This window comes from Epinephelus fuscoguttatus, linkage group LG3 (genome assembly GCF_011397635.1).
Source record: "Epinephelus fuscoguttatus linkage group LG3, E.fuscoguttatus.final_Chr_v1".
Lineage (NCBI taxonomy): Eukaryota > Metazoa > Chordata > Actinopteri > Perciformes > Serranidae > Epinephelus > Epinephelus fuscoguttatus.
The window spans coordinates 1,647,286-1,667,662 of NC_064754.1; the positions used below are offsets into that span (position 1 = coordinate 1,647,286).

The following is a 20,377-nucleotide window of genomic DNA, read 5'->3' on the forward strand; positions in this document are numbered from 1 at the left end:
AATATTTTCACCTCTTCTCCTCGCTGTCAGACAGGGAACTGAAGCAGTTACATAAAAATAGAGTTCTCTTCAAAGCCACCAGACTCCATTGACAAAAGATGCAGATGCAGGACATTTGTTGTTTTGACGGAAGAATCAAACTCCGGGATTTCTTCTATAGATATACAATACTGGGAGAGGAGCCTTTTCTGAAAGCAATGAGAAGTAAACGGCGTAAAACTTTAAGTTTATGATCAAAGACGAAGCTGACATCATCAACCAACCGGATATTATATGACAGTTCTGTCTCTGAGGACGGAGCTCTTCATTTCAAAAATTTAACAAAGTCAGCAAGATCTCGATGATGTCTTCACATCCAGGGCAACAGTTTATTATTATGTACCCAGTGAAGAGGACGGCGCACATTTTGTGCTTTGTGTTTGTGCCACATTTGAAGAAATTCCCTCAAGGTATTCTTGGGATACCACGTTCACGAGAATGAGACAGATGATATCACACAGACCGTGATCTTTGATTTATGGCCACCAAAATCTAATCAGTCCATCGCTGAGTCCAAGGGAATGTTCGTGCCAAATTTAAAGAAAGCTGTTCTTGAGATATTACATTCACAGGAATGGGCCGGACAACCTGAAAACAAAATGCCTCCGGCTACGACTGTCGCCAGTGAAGAGGCGTAAAAACCTGCATACATGTGCTAACTTTGGTGAGAAAAGGGGAATCTGGAGTATAGAGGCTTTGAAGAGAACATATATTGAGCAGAAGATATAATGGCTTCAGTCTCCGGTGAGAAATCAAGATCTGACAGCAAGGTGGTGGAAATATGCTCCATGTAGTGTACACTTCAACTGATTTTTAGGAGGCTAAAATCACAGACTGCACAATAATGGACGTAGTCAACCTGGCATCACCCATTGGGGTGTGGGGGTGGGTGTGTGTGTGTGTGTGTGTGTGTGTGTGTGTGGACTCCCGTTCTGGAGCCTCAAGCTTTGCATTTTAGCTGCTGCCAACTTAATGTTTTGGTGCCAGAAGTGACCGTATATGGGCAAAAGGGTGGAGCTGTACAGAGCGAGGGGTGGATCTGACTCAGAGGCCAAGATCACTAGCAGCAGACAGACTGTGGCTCAAATTAGCCCCGCCCTTAATCATGTTTAACTTAAAGCCTTAATAAAATGTAAACAGGTGATTAGATTATATAAAAATCCACCCACTGTGCAGTCGTCATGAATGTTGAAATTAGCCACAGATGCCAAAACTAATTTTTGTACCAGGCTGTGTGTCTACATGTTAACATGGAGGTCTGTGGGGACTGACTCACTCTTGGAGCCAGCCTCAAGTGGACATTAGAGGAACTGCAGTTTTTGGCACTTAAGCATTGGCTTCATTTTTCAGCCCTGGAGGTCGCTGCCTGCCTAAAATACATTTTGATGCCGCCCCCGTCCACAGCACTATATTGCCTCGCTTCCATGTCTCCAGTCTGCTTCTCCAAACTAAAGGAGTACCAACCGCCACCTACTTTGGGTAATACACTGACCATAAACAAGTACCTTATACAAACCTACTTCAAAAAAACAAACAAACAAACAAAAAAAAAACAAAGAAGCAAACTATCCCTTTAAAATGGAGCGTCTTAAACACCTCGCTAAAAACAGACGAACATTAAGGTTTCATTTGGTCTTTCAAGAACTGAAGTTCAAATGTTCATGTCTCAGAAGCTCTCTAAACTCAAGCTGTGTGAATATCACGTGGACTGTGAGCGTGGTTAGCACATCGCACCTGAAAGGGCTTCTCATAGACTTCCTCCATGGCCAGCCGTCCGTACTCCGTGAAGAGCTGAGGAGAAGAAACAACCAGCAGCTTAAAATCTAATCAAATATCGAAACATGGTCATAAAGCTCAGTTAGTGTAGGATCAAACATGTGAGTATCTGATTCGCCTTTATCCGGTCCATCAAAGCTTCATAGCTGCTGGTTTACAATCTACAAAGTCCTTTGTGCTTCAGCAGGACATGAGACTCATCTTTGTTTGGAATAAACAAGAAAGAAAACACTGGATCGAAGCTGAGGAGGTTGGTCTGACTTGTGTTTGTTGCCTCATTGCTGCTGATACTTTGTCAGCACCTGTTTTAAAATAAGAATCCCAATATTTTTTTTCAAGGGAATCCAGAACAATGTGAGCATCACTCAGCTCTGAGGGGAAAAAAGCCCAGCAATGATCTAAAATCAGAACGACCCCGCCCTCACTGTGTGATTGACAGGTGATGTCTGGAGTGCAGTGATGAGCAGCTGGGACCAAAGATGGAAGAGAACTTTCTACTGTGACCGATTTAAGTCAGGCTGTCAGTCCAAGCCGCTCTCTGCCTCATAAGGTATAAAGGCTGCTGGCTTCAGACCTGAACACATCAAACAACACCTGATATGGAGCTCCTCACTCACAGGAGGATGAGCTTGAACTGAAATGCTGCTGTAAATCTGCTGGATTAGAAATCAACAGCTGCTGTCAGGTCGGACAGTGAAGAGCAGTGAGACGTCTTGTTATCAGAAGGTAGAAATGATTTAACTTTTACTGAAATCTGAACAAAACTGGACACGTACTTTAGGGTGACACAGCTGGCCTTAAGCAGCAACTGTTTCTAACAAACCTTTAGACAAATGGACACTGCTTAAATAGAGGTAGTGCACCTTATGACGTACGGATCCTCCCAGAAAAGACTCGTGCGCGATGTGGATCTATTTTCGGGTGGTATTTTGCAGCCGAGCACCGCAGCACCTCCATGGACTATTACATCCAGACGGTCCCGGTGTTTCCTCCTCAGGCTCCACTTCACTCAGCTGCCCGATAAACCCGCTGCTTCTTCCCACTTTAACCTGAATAACAAACCAGGGCTCGGTGCTCCGGTTGGATCCAAACGGAGAGCCGGGGCTAGCTCAGAGACTAGCGGAGGCTAACTGGCTGTGCTTCCCTCCGGTCATGCTGCGGCTAACGCTCCGCTAGCCGCTCCCAGCTAGCTCCGGTTTGTTATTCAGGTTAAAGTGGGAAGAAGCAGCGGGTCTGTGGGGCAGCTGAGTGAAGTGGAGCCTGAGGAGGAAGCACCGGTTAGCCCTGGTTTCACTACAGGCAGATTCACTCGCTACAGGGGCGAGGAAATAAAACCTGAACAGCCAATCAGAGTGATCTCTCTCAACGACAAGCTCCGCCGCCGATTCGACATGCTCAATCGGCCAAAAAGTTAAAGTGCTGACGGTGTGGGACACACCGCAAAAGCTAGGGCGACAGACGCTCACCAACGGCCCGACTTTGGTCAACGGCCGACCGTCAGCTTGGTGTGTCAGGGCCTTTACAGCAGCATGCACCAGTGACACTGACCTCACTAATGTACCCATCCCTTCCAGTTTACACAAGCTGCAGTTTGAAAAAAGTACGGGTTGAAGACTACAGACGAAGACACAACAACTTCCAATTTCATTCGTCATTTGAAGTCGTTCAAAGAACAGTTAAAGCTTATATAATGAGCGTGTTGATAATCTTGATATAAATCATGTTTGGGTGGGGACAAAAGGGAAACAGAGCGGTGCTTTCTGCTGCCGTCTTGACAAAGTGCTCTGGGTTGCTTTCACTTGGAGTAAAAGTACCGATGCATGTTTTGCAAATCAAAGTATTTATGACTCACCTCATGCATAGTGGACACACACAACTGTACCCGGTAAGTGTACTCAGTGACCTGTGGCTGATTTAGTTAGTCCAGGTAGCGTGCAGATTTTTTTTTACCCTGTATCGGTTGGTTGGAGAGAAGGCGGAATGGGCTGGGAGCTGTTTGTAAAACTGACCACAGGCTGTTACTGACCTGGAGGTGCTGGAGGTCGTCTTCCTGGACATTCTGGGAGAGGTTGTACACCTGAAACGCACACAGCAAACCAACAACTCAACCTGTTAGTCACCTGGTGCCGTCACATCAAGACCTTTATCACTTCAAACCCACAAACACACACGGGACTCAGATTGTGATGTCTGACACTGAACGGCACAGCTGGAGTTGTGAAATACCGCTGACCTGAACGGAGCTGGTCATGGTGCTCAGGGCGAACAGCGTGGCACAGTCTTTGATGGTAGACTGGCTGTCAAACGCCCCCTGTGTGTCGATTAGTAGAACTGCAACCTGCAGGAACGACAACACAGCTCTTTAACTTTAGTGTCATTCGTAGCATTACTGTGAACACACGACACATCCTGAAACATGTTTTAAAAGGAGGATTTAACAGAAGACGCTGACTGGGCATCGGCCTGTGAACTGACCTTGCAGCCGTCTGGTTTCTCCACCACGAACACCTCGCTCCAGGCCAGGATGCCCGTGGTCTCCCTCTCGCAGCCGCCTCGCCAGGTGAAGCCGGTCAGAGGTTCCTCCTCGCCGCCCACCCAAGAGTCCGACTGGACAGAGACCAGAGGAGAGCGGAGGGGTCGTCACACGGTCGCTAGTCCAGTGTAATATTAAATACAGACTGTGGCCTCACACTCAGGATTAAATAAAAGCATGTTATTAAATTCATGTGACGAATATTCAAAGGGACAGGAGGAGGTGGTCGGACATACAACAACAATCAATCTGTTTAAGACCATAGACCGTCTTTCTCTCCGTTTGTTCAAAGGTTGGTGTTTATATAAATGCTGCCTTTTCACAGACCATAAATCAGTTCAATTTTATTTATAAAGCCCTGTATCATAAATCACAAATTGCCTCAGAGTCTTTACAGCATACGTCATCCCTCTGTCCTCAGACCCTCAGTGGATCAGCAAAAACTCCCAAAAAATCCTTTAACAGGGAAAAGAGGAGCAACTGAGGAGGGATCCCTCTTCCAGAACGCACAGACGTGCAACAGAAGTCGTGTGTACAGAACAGATCCACCTAACAGTAGGAATTTTTATTCTGACTTGTTCCCTTTAGGCAGCCTTTGGTTTGTAGGGCTGTACCTGACTCAGAGTTAAGTTAGTCCAATCAGATTTGCCTGTTCAAAACGAATAATCGATGATTTGTTTTCAGTTTGTTAGTTTTTTTATAAGTTTTGAAGTTGAAACGAGGCTCAGCAGGACGTTCAGTGTGACAGCAGCATTCCTGTAATACAGTAAACAAATATGCAACAATATTTTGACACTAGACACTGACACTAGATATCAAACAAAAACCAGAGACTGTGTCGTATTAACTATCTGTGAGCTGAGCTGCAAATTCAACACCGTCAGCACAAGAGAGAAGATGATGTTGTCTCAGAGTCTTATGGTGGAAAGTTTCTGCATGACGTCCAGAGCTGGTACGAATTAATTTTAATTGGCTGTATCGGTATGTTGTGCGCACACGGTTTCTAATACAGAGGCAAAGTCTTGCTTACAAAAATGTAATTTTATTTAATTTAAAAAACCTTCAAGGGGAACCTATTTGTCGCCGATTTGCTCATGGGACTTATAAGTGTGTGACACACCAAAGGCCCTGGTTAGCAGCCAGTGTGAGGGACGATAACACCCCTTTTCCACCGCAGGAACTTTTATCATTTACACGGGATTTTGAAAAACCTTGGCATGTTTCCACTGAAATTACCCAGGGTAAAAACTTTGCCTCAACCCCAAACTTGCCCTGAAAAAAGTAACTAGTAGGGGGGTAGGACTTTTCAGATTCCCCGGAATTCTTGGGGGGCGGGGCTGTGTGCTGAGGAACACTGATTGGTGGAACACACACTTGCAGTGTTTCACACTTCCTGGGAAGTGTGGCTGCAAACTTTATTACATTTCTACAGGCTTCACTTTCTGTTTTGATTATTTGGAAAATGGAGCAAAAGAAGAGAAGCTACGAGAAGTGGACGGACGACGAGGTCCAAGCTCTTCTGAGAGTATCTGCCAAGGAAGAAATTCAGCGGGACTTCGAGTCAGCGACTTGAAACGACCAAGTCTATGGAAGAATAGCCGACAAGTTGGCGGAGCTAAATATAGGGCACACGCCGAAACAACCTCCGGACCAGAGGTGTAGTGCAGTTTCCTTTTCCACTCCCCCTTATGTCATCAGCCTCCTCTGAATACATTTTCCTGAACTTTGCGGTGCGGTGGAAACACAAACCACACAGATTACCAGGAATTCTTTTATCCAGGTAAATAAATTCCTGGAAAAAAAAAAGTTACTGGAAATGTTGGTGGAAAAGAAGCTATTTAAAAAAGGAAAAAGTCGCGGGTGGGACGATGGATCCGCTTAATGTAGTCTTGGACAGGAGGAATGATTATAGCCACCAACAACTCTCTAGGCAAACATACAACATGAGAGTTTTGTGTTACAGTATTTCTCCATCTTTTTGGATCTTTTTAAAAAAAAAAAAAAAAAAAAAAACTGTCAACGATGGAAATGTGTCTGATACACAAATCTGTTTTGTTCTACTTTCTTGTTGACACTGACTGCTTATGGAACCAGACTGGCAGCTTGTCTCGATCAGTGCTGGTCCGTGTCACAGGTGAATGTTAAGGATGCCGTCATCCATAGGGGGCGCTACAAATGGGGGAAGAATCTGGGTCACTAACTGGTTAATCTTTAAGAAACAAATGCAACATGACACGACACACAAGAAGCCTCTCCATTTAGTCTGACACACACCTGACTCAGTGACCTTTAGCACCTCATTTAAAATCTCATTCTCCAGGCTCTGTTTGCAACCTGTGCAGGAGATGTGTTAAAAAGCAGCCCTACCATGACCTGACCTGTGTGGGCGGGGCTTATTCCTCACATAAAGATGGCCTTTATGTGAGGAATAAGCAGCAGTGAGCTCTGCGGAGGCCCAGCCACAGAGACGCCATTGTGACGGCCTAAAATCCTCTTTAAAGCGTCATGAAACTCTCCAGAATGTTCCTCAGTGCTTACCGTAGATTAACACGGCCAAAGGTCGAGTCACAGACCAACATACACACACACTCACGGTTTCTTCTAAACTCACAGTAAACTGGGTTCGCTTATTTAAAATAGTCCCAACGACAGGACGTCAACTGTCACTCAGTGTTTTTATGGTTTCATGTGAAGATTTCATTTTGCGTTGACAGACTTCAACTGAAATCCATTAAATCTTCTCTGGACAAGTATCTACACACTGACCGTAAAACACACAGCGGCCAGGCTAAACTCAAGGCAGTTTTTACAGTTCCTGAACCGCTGGAGACGCCACAGACCATTTCAACTGTGCTCTTAAGCCATCTGATGCTCACAAAACACACTGAACAAATATGATTAAAATATTTGAGGGATTTTAACTGTATCACATGATCCTCATCTGCAGAACGAGTCTGCTCAGTTGCCATGGAGATAGAGCTGTTGTGATTTCAGCCACTGTACTTTTACAACTCTTTCGTCACACTCAACAGTAGAAGAACAGGTTCACTTTCTTTTCATGCCCACACGTGTGTTGAAACAAGTCACTGGTGGTTAAGCGTCAGAGCGAGGACGGTGGACTTTGTCCTCCATGTTAAGGATCACAGCCAGCAACACCTCTTGCAGTGTTCAGTGTTGGATTCAAGGGGACCTTCTATGTTTTTCTGTCTCATATGTAACGTTCCAGTGAAGGATGTTCATACTAAAACATGTACGAAGTTTCAAATAGTGACTTAAACATATAGATCAACATTCCCTGTGAGTAAAGCCTCAGGCTTCAGTTCTGAATACTCAAACTGTTGTTTCAACTCTCTACAGTGTGACGTCATAGTGTGCTGCATTTCTTTTACCTAGAGCTGCAAACTCATCAGGGCTGAAAAAGGTGACAAAGATGTGACCGGTTTAGGAGGTCTGGGGGCTTTAAAATGTGGATTTCCAGTCAATTTCCCCTTAAAGTCCAGTTCAGACCAAAGATTCATGACGAGACAAAACCATTTAGATTGTCACAGAGAAAAGTGTCAGCGGTGTGAACTGGCCGGTCTGAGCTGAACTCGAGCCAGCTGATGGTGTCACCTGACACTCAGCTGGTCAAATGGCCGGCGGCTGGTTCAGCTTGTAGTGAAGTCCGCTGGTCAAGTCAAAATGACCAAAGACGGCGTGTTGGCTTGCTGCAGCAGGTGGTCCCCACAGAGCCCTCTGTTTCCGTCCTCACGGTGTGCCGGTGTCGGAGTCACTGCTGCTGCTGGCTGTATGTGCTTACAGCATTGAAGAACAGAGCGTTGACAGTAGTTGTTAGTTTCAACTCATTTCGTTGCAAATCTTTGATCTGAACTGGATAAAAGTGAAAACTCAGCTGAGAATTAACGTGATCTTATTGCTACAAAAGTGACGTAAGGGCGACCTCAGTTCAGGGTGCAGAGCCAGGGCCAACGTTGTATTTCAGTAACTTCTAGCACACTGCAGCTGTAAAAACATGACTGGTTTTTGCTTTTTCCAGCTGTTGCAGCAGCTGTTTGTTCAGTTAAAGACAGGGCTTAGATATGAAGATTATAAACTGATTTTACAACTGAAAGAAAAACGGTCACGAGGTCGTTTCTTTTAGCTTCTGTTGGTTTTAGTGAGCAGGACATCTGCCCCTGATAAATCTAACAAGCGTTCTGTTCAACTACGTCACACCTAACGCAGGTCCATTTAGCTAGTGTTTGTATTTATACGAGGGATGCACCGACTGTGAAACTTTGGGCCGATACTGACACAGATGTTTTTTGTTGTTTATTTTGTTGTTATTTATTCCCCCTTTTATGCGAAGGAAAAAAGAAATCATTATTAAAAAAAATAATTTTTAATAATGATTTCTTTTTTCCTTTGAACGAGCACAAATTCAGTCAGACATAGTTTTTAGTACCTACTTCAAAAGCCTTTATACTGTATATAATAATATATATAATAATATTTGTTATACAGTAACTAGTTACTACTACTAGTTTTGGCCGACTGCTTACAGGTTAACTCGCTCTCCTCCTGATGAAGCCTACACGGGTTCATTGTTCACCATGTGACATCATCAGAGAGAGTTACTGCTCGGCTCCTCTGATCAGCCTTCAATTATAATTCGTGCTCGTCCTCGACTCTGGACGCTAAACATGGAAACAGCGAATGAGTTGTGTATGCAGAGATTTCACAGCAGCAGAGCGAGGGGGAAACACTGGCTAAATTAAACACCTCAACCCAATCAGGCTAATTAAGAGTCCCTGCTTAACACATCGTCATAACACATTTCATTTCCTATAGATTCTTCACAATAAAAGTCCTCTCTTATTTGTGCTGAAACAGAGCGTTTGAGGCAGAGGGTGAACAATCAGGTGTCTCTTTGAACATTAAGTGTGTAAACATGTTCCAGTAGAAACCTTAAATACAAGTATGAACCTGAATATGAGCAGAGCAGATCCTCTCCAAGGAAAGTTGGACTTAAAAACAAACTGAATTTATTTAGACACTTTCCAACAGTCACTGAGTTTCCCCGTCAACATTTCCATCCGCTAACAAAGATGATGTGCCATACAGTTAAAAGCTCCAGAAAAGAGAGTTTGGGTTGTTTGTGCAAAGTCAAGAATGAACCTTATGGCAGAACTGAAATGATCATAACTCAGTGGTTGAGAGTCTGACTCATGACATTTAAGATTAACCTTTGTGATTGCAGAGCACAGAGGATGAAATCAGCATCTAACCAGAAGAGCAAAGAGCAGTAAAGTACAGACTGTATGTATATGAACAGCCAGGGGTGGATATGAAGACTCACTCACGACATAATTCCTATGATTTAGAAAGTCTCAAAGTAAGAGCTGCACGCACATTAGCAGAGACATGTGTCACATGACTCAGTCGACAGGGTACCTGTTTGTACATGAAGCGCAGCATGAAGTCCAGCAGGAAGGACTTGCCCTTTCGGAAAGCTCCGGCCACCGAGACGACGACCACGTGGAGGTCCTGCACCTCCTCCTGCAGCAGCAGTCGCTCCAGAGCCTCCTCCTGCAGAGAGAAGGAATGCTCCTCCTCATCCGCCACCACAATCTGCACCGGCCTGGCCACGCCCACCTCTTCCTCCTCTTCTTCCTCCAGCAGGTCGTCTTCCTCCTCCTCACGCCTCATCGGGGACGTGTCCGATTTGAACCCGTGGCCACCTGAAGGAGAGAGCTGTGTTTAAAGTCTGACTGAGCAGAAGATTCAAAACCAATCCTGCAGCCGATTTGATGAACACACCGGTCGCTGAGCTTTAACTGGTTATTGCTACTGGTTTTTAAAGATGAAACTAGAATTACAGTCAAGCTGACCTTTGACCTTTTGACCTTCATTATTTTATCCTGTTACACATTTGTGTCAAGTTTGGTCAGAATTAGTGAATGAATTCTTCAGTTATGGACAAAAACATGTTTTGTGAGGTCACACTGACCTTTGACCTTCAACCACCAAACTCTAATCAGTTATTTCTTCAGTCCAGGTGGATGTTTGTGCCAAATTTGAGGAAATTCCCTTGTGGCGTTTGAGATATCATGTTCACAAGAATGGGACGGACGGACTGACAACCCGAAAACATAATGCCTCGGCTACCTCTGGTGAGGAGGCATAAAAACTGAAACAATCTGATGTTTGCTCATTCACATCATGTACAGTTAGGAAAAGATCTGATGTGGCGCCCTCACTGTCAGCTTGTGCTAGCGGTCACTCACGGTACTGCCATTAATAAATCCCAAAAGTCATTTTCCCCACAGACCTCCATTATAAAGAGGCGTCTGTAACCCTGCCGGCAACGGGCTCTGTTTCTACTCTGGTTTATGAGCTTTTTATCCGTGAAGGTTTTATATTCAGAAAAACTTTGAGAGGGTCTGAACGAGTGATTTTTCACATTGTCTGACGTCTGGGCTGAGCGGGAGAAACATAGGCGGCCCACCAGTCCACCCTGTGGTTGTATGGCTCCGCCCACCAGTCCACCCTGTGGTTGTATGACTCCGCCCACCAGTCCACCCTGTGGTTGTATGACTCCGCCCACCAGTCCAGTGTCTCTGACAGTCTCCATCCATGTCAGTGAAAACATGGATGCTTCACACACAGAAGATCTATACAATCAGCACAGTGTCAAGATTAGAGTCACCAATTCAGTATCTGAGCAAATGTCTCCCCTTCTGTTCCTGAGATATGACGTTAAAACATGATGATGTCACAGTCAAGCTGACCTTTGACCTTTTGACCTTCATTATTCTATCCTGTTAGACATTTGTGCCAAGTTGTCATTATTACTGTAGTGTATGAATTTTTGAGTTATGGCCAAAAACATGTATGAGGTCACAGTGACCTTTGACCACCAGAAACAAATCAGTTCAGTGTTAAGTCCAAGTGGACATTTGGACCATGTCTGAGGAAATTCTCTTAAGGCGTTCTTAAGGTATCACGTTCATGAGAATGGGACAAACAGATGTAAATAAATACACACGTATGTAACCAAAACGTAACGCTTCCAGCCATGGCTATTGTGAGCACAGAGGCACGTTTAAAAAAAAAAACAAAAAAACAAAAAAACCGACATTTACAGCAGGGAACCGACTCTCAGCGCCTCGTCACACTACTGGCGTTGAGGTGGAGCTGCAGCTGCACTTCATCTTCCACATGTTGATGTTGTTCTTGCGTGCTGCTAGGTGTTCTTCTTCTTCCTTTGATATTTAACAGCAGACTAGAACACTTGTTGGCGAATATGCTGCTGTCAGTACCTACAGTTCCAAAGAAAGGACAGTACTGTCACGTTGCAAGAATTTAGCGTCGACTTGGTACCTCAGTACTGGTTCTCATGATTCCCTAATTGCTACATTCAACTTTATTGTATGTGGCAATTTTTTTCACATCATGAAGCCCTATTAAGTCCACTTAGAAGAAGTGCTCTGCATCAGAGTGGACGTGGTCGTCTTTGGGATCTGCAGTCTGACTGCAGTCAGTTTCCCCACAGGGATCAATAAAGTCTGATGTTCAGAAGTGACAGCGGCTGCTGGATGGAAAAACTTCACTGACCTCCTCCAGTTAGTGCAGCTTCACAGGAGCTCAGCCAAGAGGAAGGCTGAGGGGAATGGCTGCTATTATGGGATGGCAGAGCTGGCTGGAGGTTTACAGTAAACAGACAGAGCCATCAGTCAGTGTTGTTCTGCAGAGTCAGTTTTAACCTGTGGACTAGCAAAGCCTCCAGCTCTCCTTGTACGGCAGCGTTCACACTTCACTGCGCTCCAGCCGTCTGGATATTTCGTCAAGACGTGTTCGACTCTTTTTTTTTTTTTTGGTGCTTTTGCCTTCATCTGGCCGGTCGGAGGAAAAGGTTTTGTCATCTTTAACTCACTGGTCTGAAATCAGGTGCTGCAAACATCTGTGTAACATTTACATTACTGGAGAGAGGCTAAGTCACTGTGTGTCACTTTCAGGGGATTGGACCTGTGACCTCGTGGTTACATGCCAGCGCTCACTCCGATGTCTTGTGATTCCACAGCTAAGTGAACAGGCCTGAGCAGCCTGCGGCCTCATGGGAAGAGGAATCTTCATTCAGGTCAGCGATGAGCTGCTCGAGCCATGTGAGAGCTCTGCAGGCAGCAACACAACAACACTGATCGGCCTCCATCACAGCCAGCAGACAGCTCGCTGGTTAAAACATACAGCATTACATCCACCTGGAGAAGATTTAAATAATGTACAGGTCCACATTCAAACTGCTGTGAGGCGCCTTTCGGACGATGATGTGTGCCTTAACGGAGACTTTTAAGAAGAGCAGTGATCCGGTTAATTCAGTGTCCCAGTGTTCTCTCTGTGCAGCACATGAACAGCCTGAGGAAAACACTTCCACACAGCAAAATACTCAGACTTCAGATTTTTACTGCCAACAACTGCTTCTCTGTTATGCTTATGATAAATGAAGAACTTGAATACAGTAGAAATTCAGTGTCCATCAACAGAAACTCTGAAGTTATCTGTCAGGCAAAACCATCAAACATGAACTGGTTCAAGCTTCTCTTATGTACAGATTTGCTGATTTACATCGTTGTGAACTGAATTTGGGCCGATGGTCGGGGGGAAAAATAATAAGAAAGGAATTAAAAAATGTCACCTTGAATGCTGGGAAATCTAGGCGGGCATTTTCAGCAGTTTCAAATGATTCATTGATTCATTCCCCACCAAAAAGCAAAGTTGCTTCAGGGCTGAAACCATTTTTTAATGTGTATAAAGTAAAATAAAGATGAAATAAGGTAAAGTAAAGTAAAGTAAAGTAAAGTAAAGTAAAGTGAAGGTGAGATTCTCTGTCAGTTGCATTTTTTCCCCAAAATTGTAGATAATGTACACAGTATGATAACTGTCAACTGAAATATCACAGTATACTCTGACACTGGTATAACTGGTTTATTTCAGCCTGTAATGGATGTATTTACCAACAGTTCATCATCATAACACCATTTACAGTGACAACTTTGGCCGTAATTATCATAGTGTGAAGTCAGATACGGTCAGTTTGCTGTCAATGAGGTAAGACGTGAAAAAACCTACGTGACGAAGCTGCTGGGTTTTTAAGCTACCCTTAATGAACAGGTTCATAAGAAGTGGACTCAGAGTCACCGTTTCTTCAAGGCAGGAATTTCACAAGGTTATTCCACCTTGGTGTTCGGTATAAAAAGTACGATTGTGGAATGGGAGGACAGAGTTGTCTCGCCTCTGAGCTGAGACCAGAGGTAGTCAAAAACAGTGTCTGTATAACTGGGGCAGCAGGCAGGACAGGATCATGGGCTGCGCAGGCGTGGCGTTTTTGACGGTGTTGTGTGCAACCCACCGCGGGAGATTAAAAAGGTAACTGTTAGCAGCTAACTCAAAGAAGAAGAACAGCAGCTGAAAATGTCCACAAACTGAAAACAATGAAGTCCAGGAGCTCCTTACCCTCCAAACAGAGGACGAGATCAGCCGCCATATAACAGGGACAGGAAATGCAGCTAAGTAGCTGTGCACTGTCCCTGTTGAATAAATAAACAATAAATAAATAAATAAATAAATGTTAAAAGTCCAATAGCATTAAATGTGTAAGAGAAGAAGAAGCCGGTAACAACATGGAGAAATCTACATCCAGAGCCGTGACTTTCTGGATGGACCAAATGTACAGAGCTGTAAAGTTGTCCACCATGGTAGCAGTTAGCTGCTAGCTAACCGTAGCTAACTTGTTTGTCCATTGTTTGGTCTGTGACGTAATAGGTCAACAGGAAAAAGGTCCAATACTAACAAGCTGAAAGGGGCATATCTCCACCTATCGTAGAGGAGTCGCACATACTTGGCTCAATAAATGGATTCCCCTCCCGTGCTTGTGTACTGGGACAAGGACAGTAGGCCAGTTAGATGTCCTCGTCCAGCTGGGACTGGAGCTCCACTTCACTGTGGATGGAAACGTACTGAGTGACAGGAAACACTTCAGATAGACTGGATAGCTCAGTGGCTCAAGTGGTCATGTTCGTCGTCTTGTATTTCTGCCTGCTGCAGTGACACCTCAGTGAGTTTTACACATGATTGGTTCATTACTTCAACACACCACAGACGTATTTTCCTGCTTATCAAACAGGTCAAGCTGGCCAGTGGATTCTTGTATCATCATATCACACTGGCTAAACTTCCTCATATCAGAGAAGTGCCCTCTGATGGAGTCATCCTCTTCGATCAGTCAATGCATCATTACACCCGTCAGCAGAGCGGAGGGATCCTGGTCTGAGATCTGCTCAAATGTCTTGTTATTCAAGCGTTTAAGTGCTGAACAGGACTATCAGCAGCATAAACAGCGGCTGCCTTCACAACAGAGCAGTGTACTGTCCAAACTTATCTACAGGACTGGGGACATGTTTGTTGGACCTCAAGAGACACTCGCAGGTGGTGTGGAGTGGAAATGACTAAATGAACACAAACTAAGGACTTTGAAGTTGAATGAGCCACGTTTCTCTCAACTTTAACTTTACAAGACCAAACTGCAGCTCTTCCTCATTGTGCAGCAGCGATTTACACAACGGAGAGTTCAAGTCTTAAAATGTGAATCTGGTGTGAAACAATAACTATCCCAGCACAGTTTAATATTTATTAATGGCTTTTCTTACTGAGGAAAAGCCTGTGTGCACCCCTAACATTGTATCTGACAGACTATGTCCTTTCCTCGTGTAAGACAACAAAACTACACACCAAACTATAATCTCAAATCTGTTAGTTCAGTGACATACTTCACTGAAACACACTCGCCTTATCAGAAATCTACAAAAATGCCCGTTTTGATTCGGCATGCAACAACAGATCTGTAAGACTCAGAGTTCATCAGTATCCAGGGGAAACTCTCCTCCATTCTGCAGCAGCGTGGTGCAGTTTGGAGAGCTCAAAATGTGAATCTGGAATAATCGGATAACCACACCAGTACAACTGTGTATACATCACATGACACATGGTTCAGTTTTTGCCCCATTTGGTCTTAGCACACAGTGTGCAGTTCTTCACACATGAAGTCAGCGGAGCTCTCTGCAGCTGCAACAACACCAGCAGCACCAGCTTCTTAAACGCTCTTAGGCCCCGATCACACAGAAAGCATTTTAGCAGCTGGAGGTAGCTTTTTGTAATCATTTTTAATGAGAATGAAACTTGCTACGAGCCTTGTGTTTCTGTGCTCAAGGCACCTGGTGTTTTTGCCGGAGTGCTCTGAATTCTAAAGTTGAAAAAATTTCAACTCAGAGCCGAAAAGTGCCCCATGTCATTTCCACTTCTCTCCCATTGTCCAATGGGATGATTTGAGAGGCGGGGCTTCTGTGGTGGTCATGACGACAAGTTTACAGTTGGTAACCAATGGAGGAGAAACTGGCGGTAGTGGTTGCTGGATACCCAGAGCTATACGACTTTACAAAGCACAGTTAGCACCATCTGAATAGAAAACAGCAGATAAGTGCAGTACTGTAAACGTCCATGATGGAGGAGAAGCTCCTGGACCAACTGGTGGTACTCCCCATGATCCAGCCTCTTTTTTAGGGTCTCATGTACCCACACAGATCTCTGTTTATCTGCTGACAGCCTCTCACCCTCAACCAGAGCTACAGACAGCACCCTCTGCCTCAACATGGCAGCAGCTACACACTGATTACTGCGGGATACATAAGATAAATAAACCGTAGACGGATCACACAGGAAGGTTAGGGTGAGGGGGTGACGGGGTGGTTGCCTGGAAACAATAAAAATGTGCAGCAAATGTTTTACTCGTGGCTTCCAATTAAAAAAAACACAAACAAACAAACAAAAAAACAGTGCAGTGCGCCTCGCGCTGAAAAACGCTCTGTGTGATCGGGGCCTTCAACGCTCAGCTGTATAGGTGCCTCATCTAATGCGAAAGGTAAGACAGCTTGTTAACGTGACTATTAATAACACAAGTCAATATTATGAATACATTTTCTCTTCCATAAACATGATTTCTGCCCTTGTCACATCAGACAGATTAATAACGGCAGTAAATGACCCCATGTTACTTCACCACCTCATCAAAGTCCGTCTGTTGTCATCGTTTGATTAAGAAACTGTTGGTGTAAAACTTGAACTAAAGATGTTGACCGCAGCTGAGATTGCTTTTTTTATTTTGTTCACACTGTCAGCTGAAATACTTACAAAATGTCTGTACAAAGCTGCTGACTAGAATTAAGATTTATTTCTCTATTTAGTGTTTTATTTATTGGCATTATTTTGATTATCACTTTGAATCTGTCCGAGATCTGTGAAATTCTTGTTCCAGAGAAGGCTTCCAATTACAGTAACAACAATTAACGTTCACAGACCAGTTACAACCAGTGAGTTCCCCGGGTCAGGGTCAGACACTGGGTCTAATTTTTAAAACAGAATATTCACTATCGGTATCAAAATATACGAGATATAAAGTGTTTAAGGAGTGAAAAGCAAAAGCCAGTGCCTGACAGGGCTGGGAATCACCAGAGGTTCCACGATCCGATATTATCACAACACATTACTCACAATGAGTCAATATTATCTCGATGTGTGTTGCGATAAAATATAATTCAGTATATTCCCATTTATTGCCTCTTTTCAACTTCAACAATTATCTTTTTTACAACTCAAATAACGTCCCCAAACAAAAACATCGTCAACATCTGTATTATCTCATAAAATTAAGTTTTCAGTCTGTCCATCTCACTTCAGCCTTTTTTTTGCAGCAAAAAACATTTGTAGTGGACTGAGAAAGCAACTGATTATAATATTCAAGTAGTCTACCTGAAGTTTATCTTGTAATATTACTAAGTTATGTAATAAAACTTTGATGCTTGGCACTGTGTGACTATATGAAATTGCCACAGAGAAGTATTGTGATACTATGCTGTATTGATTTCCCCACCCCTCACACCTAGTACAGCAACAAAAGTGAAGTTATTAAAAATGAACTTGACTGGTGGAAAAATACAGATTTCACCTGTTCACCTATTATATAACAATGAGAAGTAGTATTACGCATGATCTTGATTTTGAGAAAATGATACATTGATAAGTGAAAACCACAATTGACCGTCTGGTCTCTACAACTTTTACGCTTTTAAACTTGAATGAAGTAATGATTTGACACTCGTCAGTATTGGCTGAAAAACAAATATTCATTGCTACAAAAGGGTTTTAACAGTATCCAGTCCTAAAACTTAACAACCATTTCACTCTGTGCGTCCCTCCTCTGAGCCAAAACACCAAACATGAGTCCCTGTGCAGTGCTTAAATAATATGTGGCATGCCTCCCCCTCATAAGTAACGAACAGTCCCTAATCCTTGGGTGCTCTCATCGTTACAGTGCGGTTGTTCTCACATGTTGTGTGTCCTTCCTGCCTGTGTGGATGTGAACTCGGAGCTTCATGCTCAGCTTATCCCTGAAAAATCAGTGGTCGATGATGATGATGAAGAACATTAGTATCTCAGAGCTGGTATCTGTTAGCCAGTTTTGTTGAGCCTCCCTGGTGTCCACTCACAAGGTGTGCTAGCTTAGCTGAGCTCAAACTGAACTTTGCCTGCTTCATGCTGTTACCCAGCTAACGGAAGCTAACTAGCGTTAGCAGCCTGCGAGCCGTTACCGGAGCCGTTTGTCAGCTGTCAGAAACAACAGAACAATGAAGAATTAGCTGGAAGAGGCTAGCAGCTCCGTTAGCTGCTCGGCTAACAACAAACACTCATCGGGCTGAAGGTGAGGACAGATGGACGGCTTAACAAGACGCCTCACACCGGCTGCTTCAGGACAATACACCGCACACAGCGGGGACGAGTCGGTGTCGGTTTAAACTCCCCCCGCGGTCACTGTCACCGGTGACACGGTGACATCTCCGGTGATATGGGTTTTTTTTGTATTCGCAGCGGGATGCGAAACGACAGGAGCTGCGATTATTCGACGAAGCGGAGCAGTCTGCAGTGTCATTTCATTACAAAACACGCGGCGACGGAAACCGCGTATTCACGGTAACCCCGCGGTCACGTGTCGCGTCGGTAGCACCGTTTTAACCCTCGGTCAGTGAGGAGTTCTTTACCTTCTTTGAAGATGCTGTTTTTGTGATTCCGCTGCTTCAACCTGCTCTCCTCCGCCGCCATCTTTCTTGACCTGCAGCAGACTGCCCTGACGTCACAGAACACGAAGCCGTGGTGGTGTCCGCGAGGTCCTAAAGTACTGAGCTCTAAGCCCCGCCCCCTCCTTCAACTCCCTCTCTGATGTACTCGAGTACTAATTTAAGTACACATCAGAGGTACTTGTACTTTACTGGGGTATTTCCATTTACTGCTACTTTAGAATAATACTCTGCTGCATATTACGTTACATTACAGTATATTATATTGCATTATTATTATATTATATTATATTATTTTATATTATTATATTACATTACATTATATCATATTATCTTATATTATTATATTACATTACATTATATCATATTATCTTATATTATTATATTACATTACATTATATCATATTATATTATATTATATTTCGGCTGCTTGTATCAGCAATCTCAGTCTTTCAGTCACAGCAAAGAGCACATGACCGTGGGTGGGCGCTGGGACATAAATGGACCTGTAAATTAAACGCTTTGCAAAACAAAAAATAAATAAAAATAATAACAAGGAAGAAAAAAAAGTAAAAGTCTGACAAAAGGAAAAATATAACTATTCTGTACATTGTGCTTGTTCTGCATTACACAAGCACTAATTACTCTAAGTACTGTAAGTATTTTGGCTGTTTTTTGTTTTTTATTTATTAAAAAACACAAATAATAAGAACATTACAAAAAAGAATCTTCAGTCTGTGCAGTGATAACTTCTCTCTGGGTTGATCTTCATCTCTTCAGTGAGTGGCTTTTGTTTCAACTCCAAGGTATCGGATAAAAAAGCAAGAGGGTCAGAGTTCATGGTGTGATGTGATGAGACAGGACTGTGTGCATACTGTGTGCAACATAGTTTTTAAGAGCCACTGTAGTACCTGCTAAAGGTAAAAAGAAAAAGTATGCGATTCGGTACGCACCCCATGTGTCCTCAGATGTGCTGATGGTGAATGTTTGTGATAAAGTTCATGTGTTGAGAAACTTCTCCTCCTTTGTGAACTCTTTAAAAACCCTCTCAGATCGGCTGGAGAACAAATCTGAGGCAGCTTTAGCAAGACAACAGCTGTCTGCTGTGGCTGGAAAATGTGATAAGAGCAGCAGGACTGAACCAAAACAGAGAAGCTGTAAAAGGCCACAGAGTAAGTGTGCAGCAAAACAAAAACAAGAGGCTAAAAAAAAGGCTAAAAAGCTCCGTAGAGCAGAGCAGACTGCAGTCAGGTGATCGTTTCACATAAAACAAGTCACTGATCAGTGCAGCTTTAAATCAGTTCTGTCAGGACTGGAAAACGACTTTTATTGTCATCTACTGAAGCTACAACACTTGAGGTCTCCCTGCAGCAACAGTATAAAAATAATGTATTTGGCTTCCAGTGATTTTAATGGTGCGAGTTCTGCTCAGACTGGGAGCTAAACATCATTTAATCCAAACCAGATCTAATTCAGCCTGAATGTAGGAACTTGTCTTTGAATCCTTGTGACTCATCTGTAGAAAATGGATTTGAGAGGAGACAGTCAGCTGATTCCCCCCCGTCTCACGCTAACTGCTGAATCCATCCTGAGCTGGTGCATTCTGGGATTTCTGCACATTTTCTCAGTGACAGCGTAGCTGCGTGTTCCAACCTTGACCTGGTTTCCTCTGTGTTTGTGTGTCACAGGACGTCCTCAGCAGCTGCTTTGATCAGATTACACTCCGTCTCCTTCACACCTGGATGTTAGTGTGATGGCGTGTTATCAGATGACGGGCTGGTCAGACCGGCTCTCTGCTGCCTGCATTCTGCCTGCAGGTAACCAGAGCAGGCTGATAACAGGAGCTGCAGACATGTGCAGCTGAAAC

General features: G+C 43.8%; 1 protein-coding gene across 3 annotated transcripts in view; it reads right to left on the reverse strand.

The window, feature by feature from the left end:
* LOC125886150 (atlastin-2-like) overlaps positions 1-18,577 on the reverse strand; it is a 28,700-nt gene extending 10,123 nt beyond the window's left edge. For all 3 annotated transcript variants that reach the window (XM_049572151.1, XM_049572150.1, XM_049572152.1), the window contains exons 1-6: positions 18,475-18,577; positions 9,782-10,068; positions 4,291-4,422; positions 4,049-4,153; positions 3,842-3,892; positions 1,774-1,830 (exon numbers count right to left, since the gene is read on the reverse strand). In XM_049572151.1, coding sequence (XP_049428108.1) covers positions 1,774-1,830; positions 3,842-3,892; positions 4,049-4,153; positions 4,291-4,422; positions 9,782-10,068; positions 18,475-18,535 — 693 coding nt within the window. In that variant the 5' untranslated portion in view covers positions 18,536-18,577. The remainder of the gene's footprint in view (positions 1-1,773; positions 1,831-3,841; positions 3,893-4,048; positions 4,154-4,290; positions 4,423-9,781; positions 10,069-18,474) is intronic.
* Between the last annotated feature and the right edge of the window lie 1,800 nt (positions 18,578-20,377).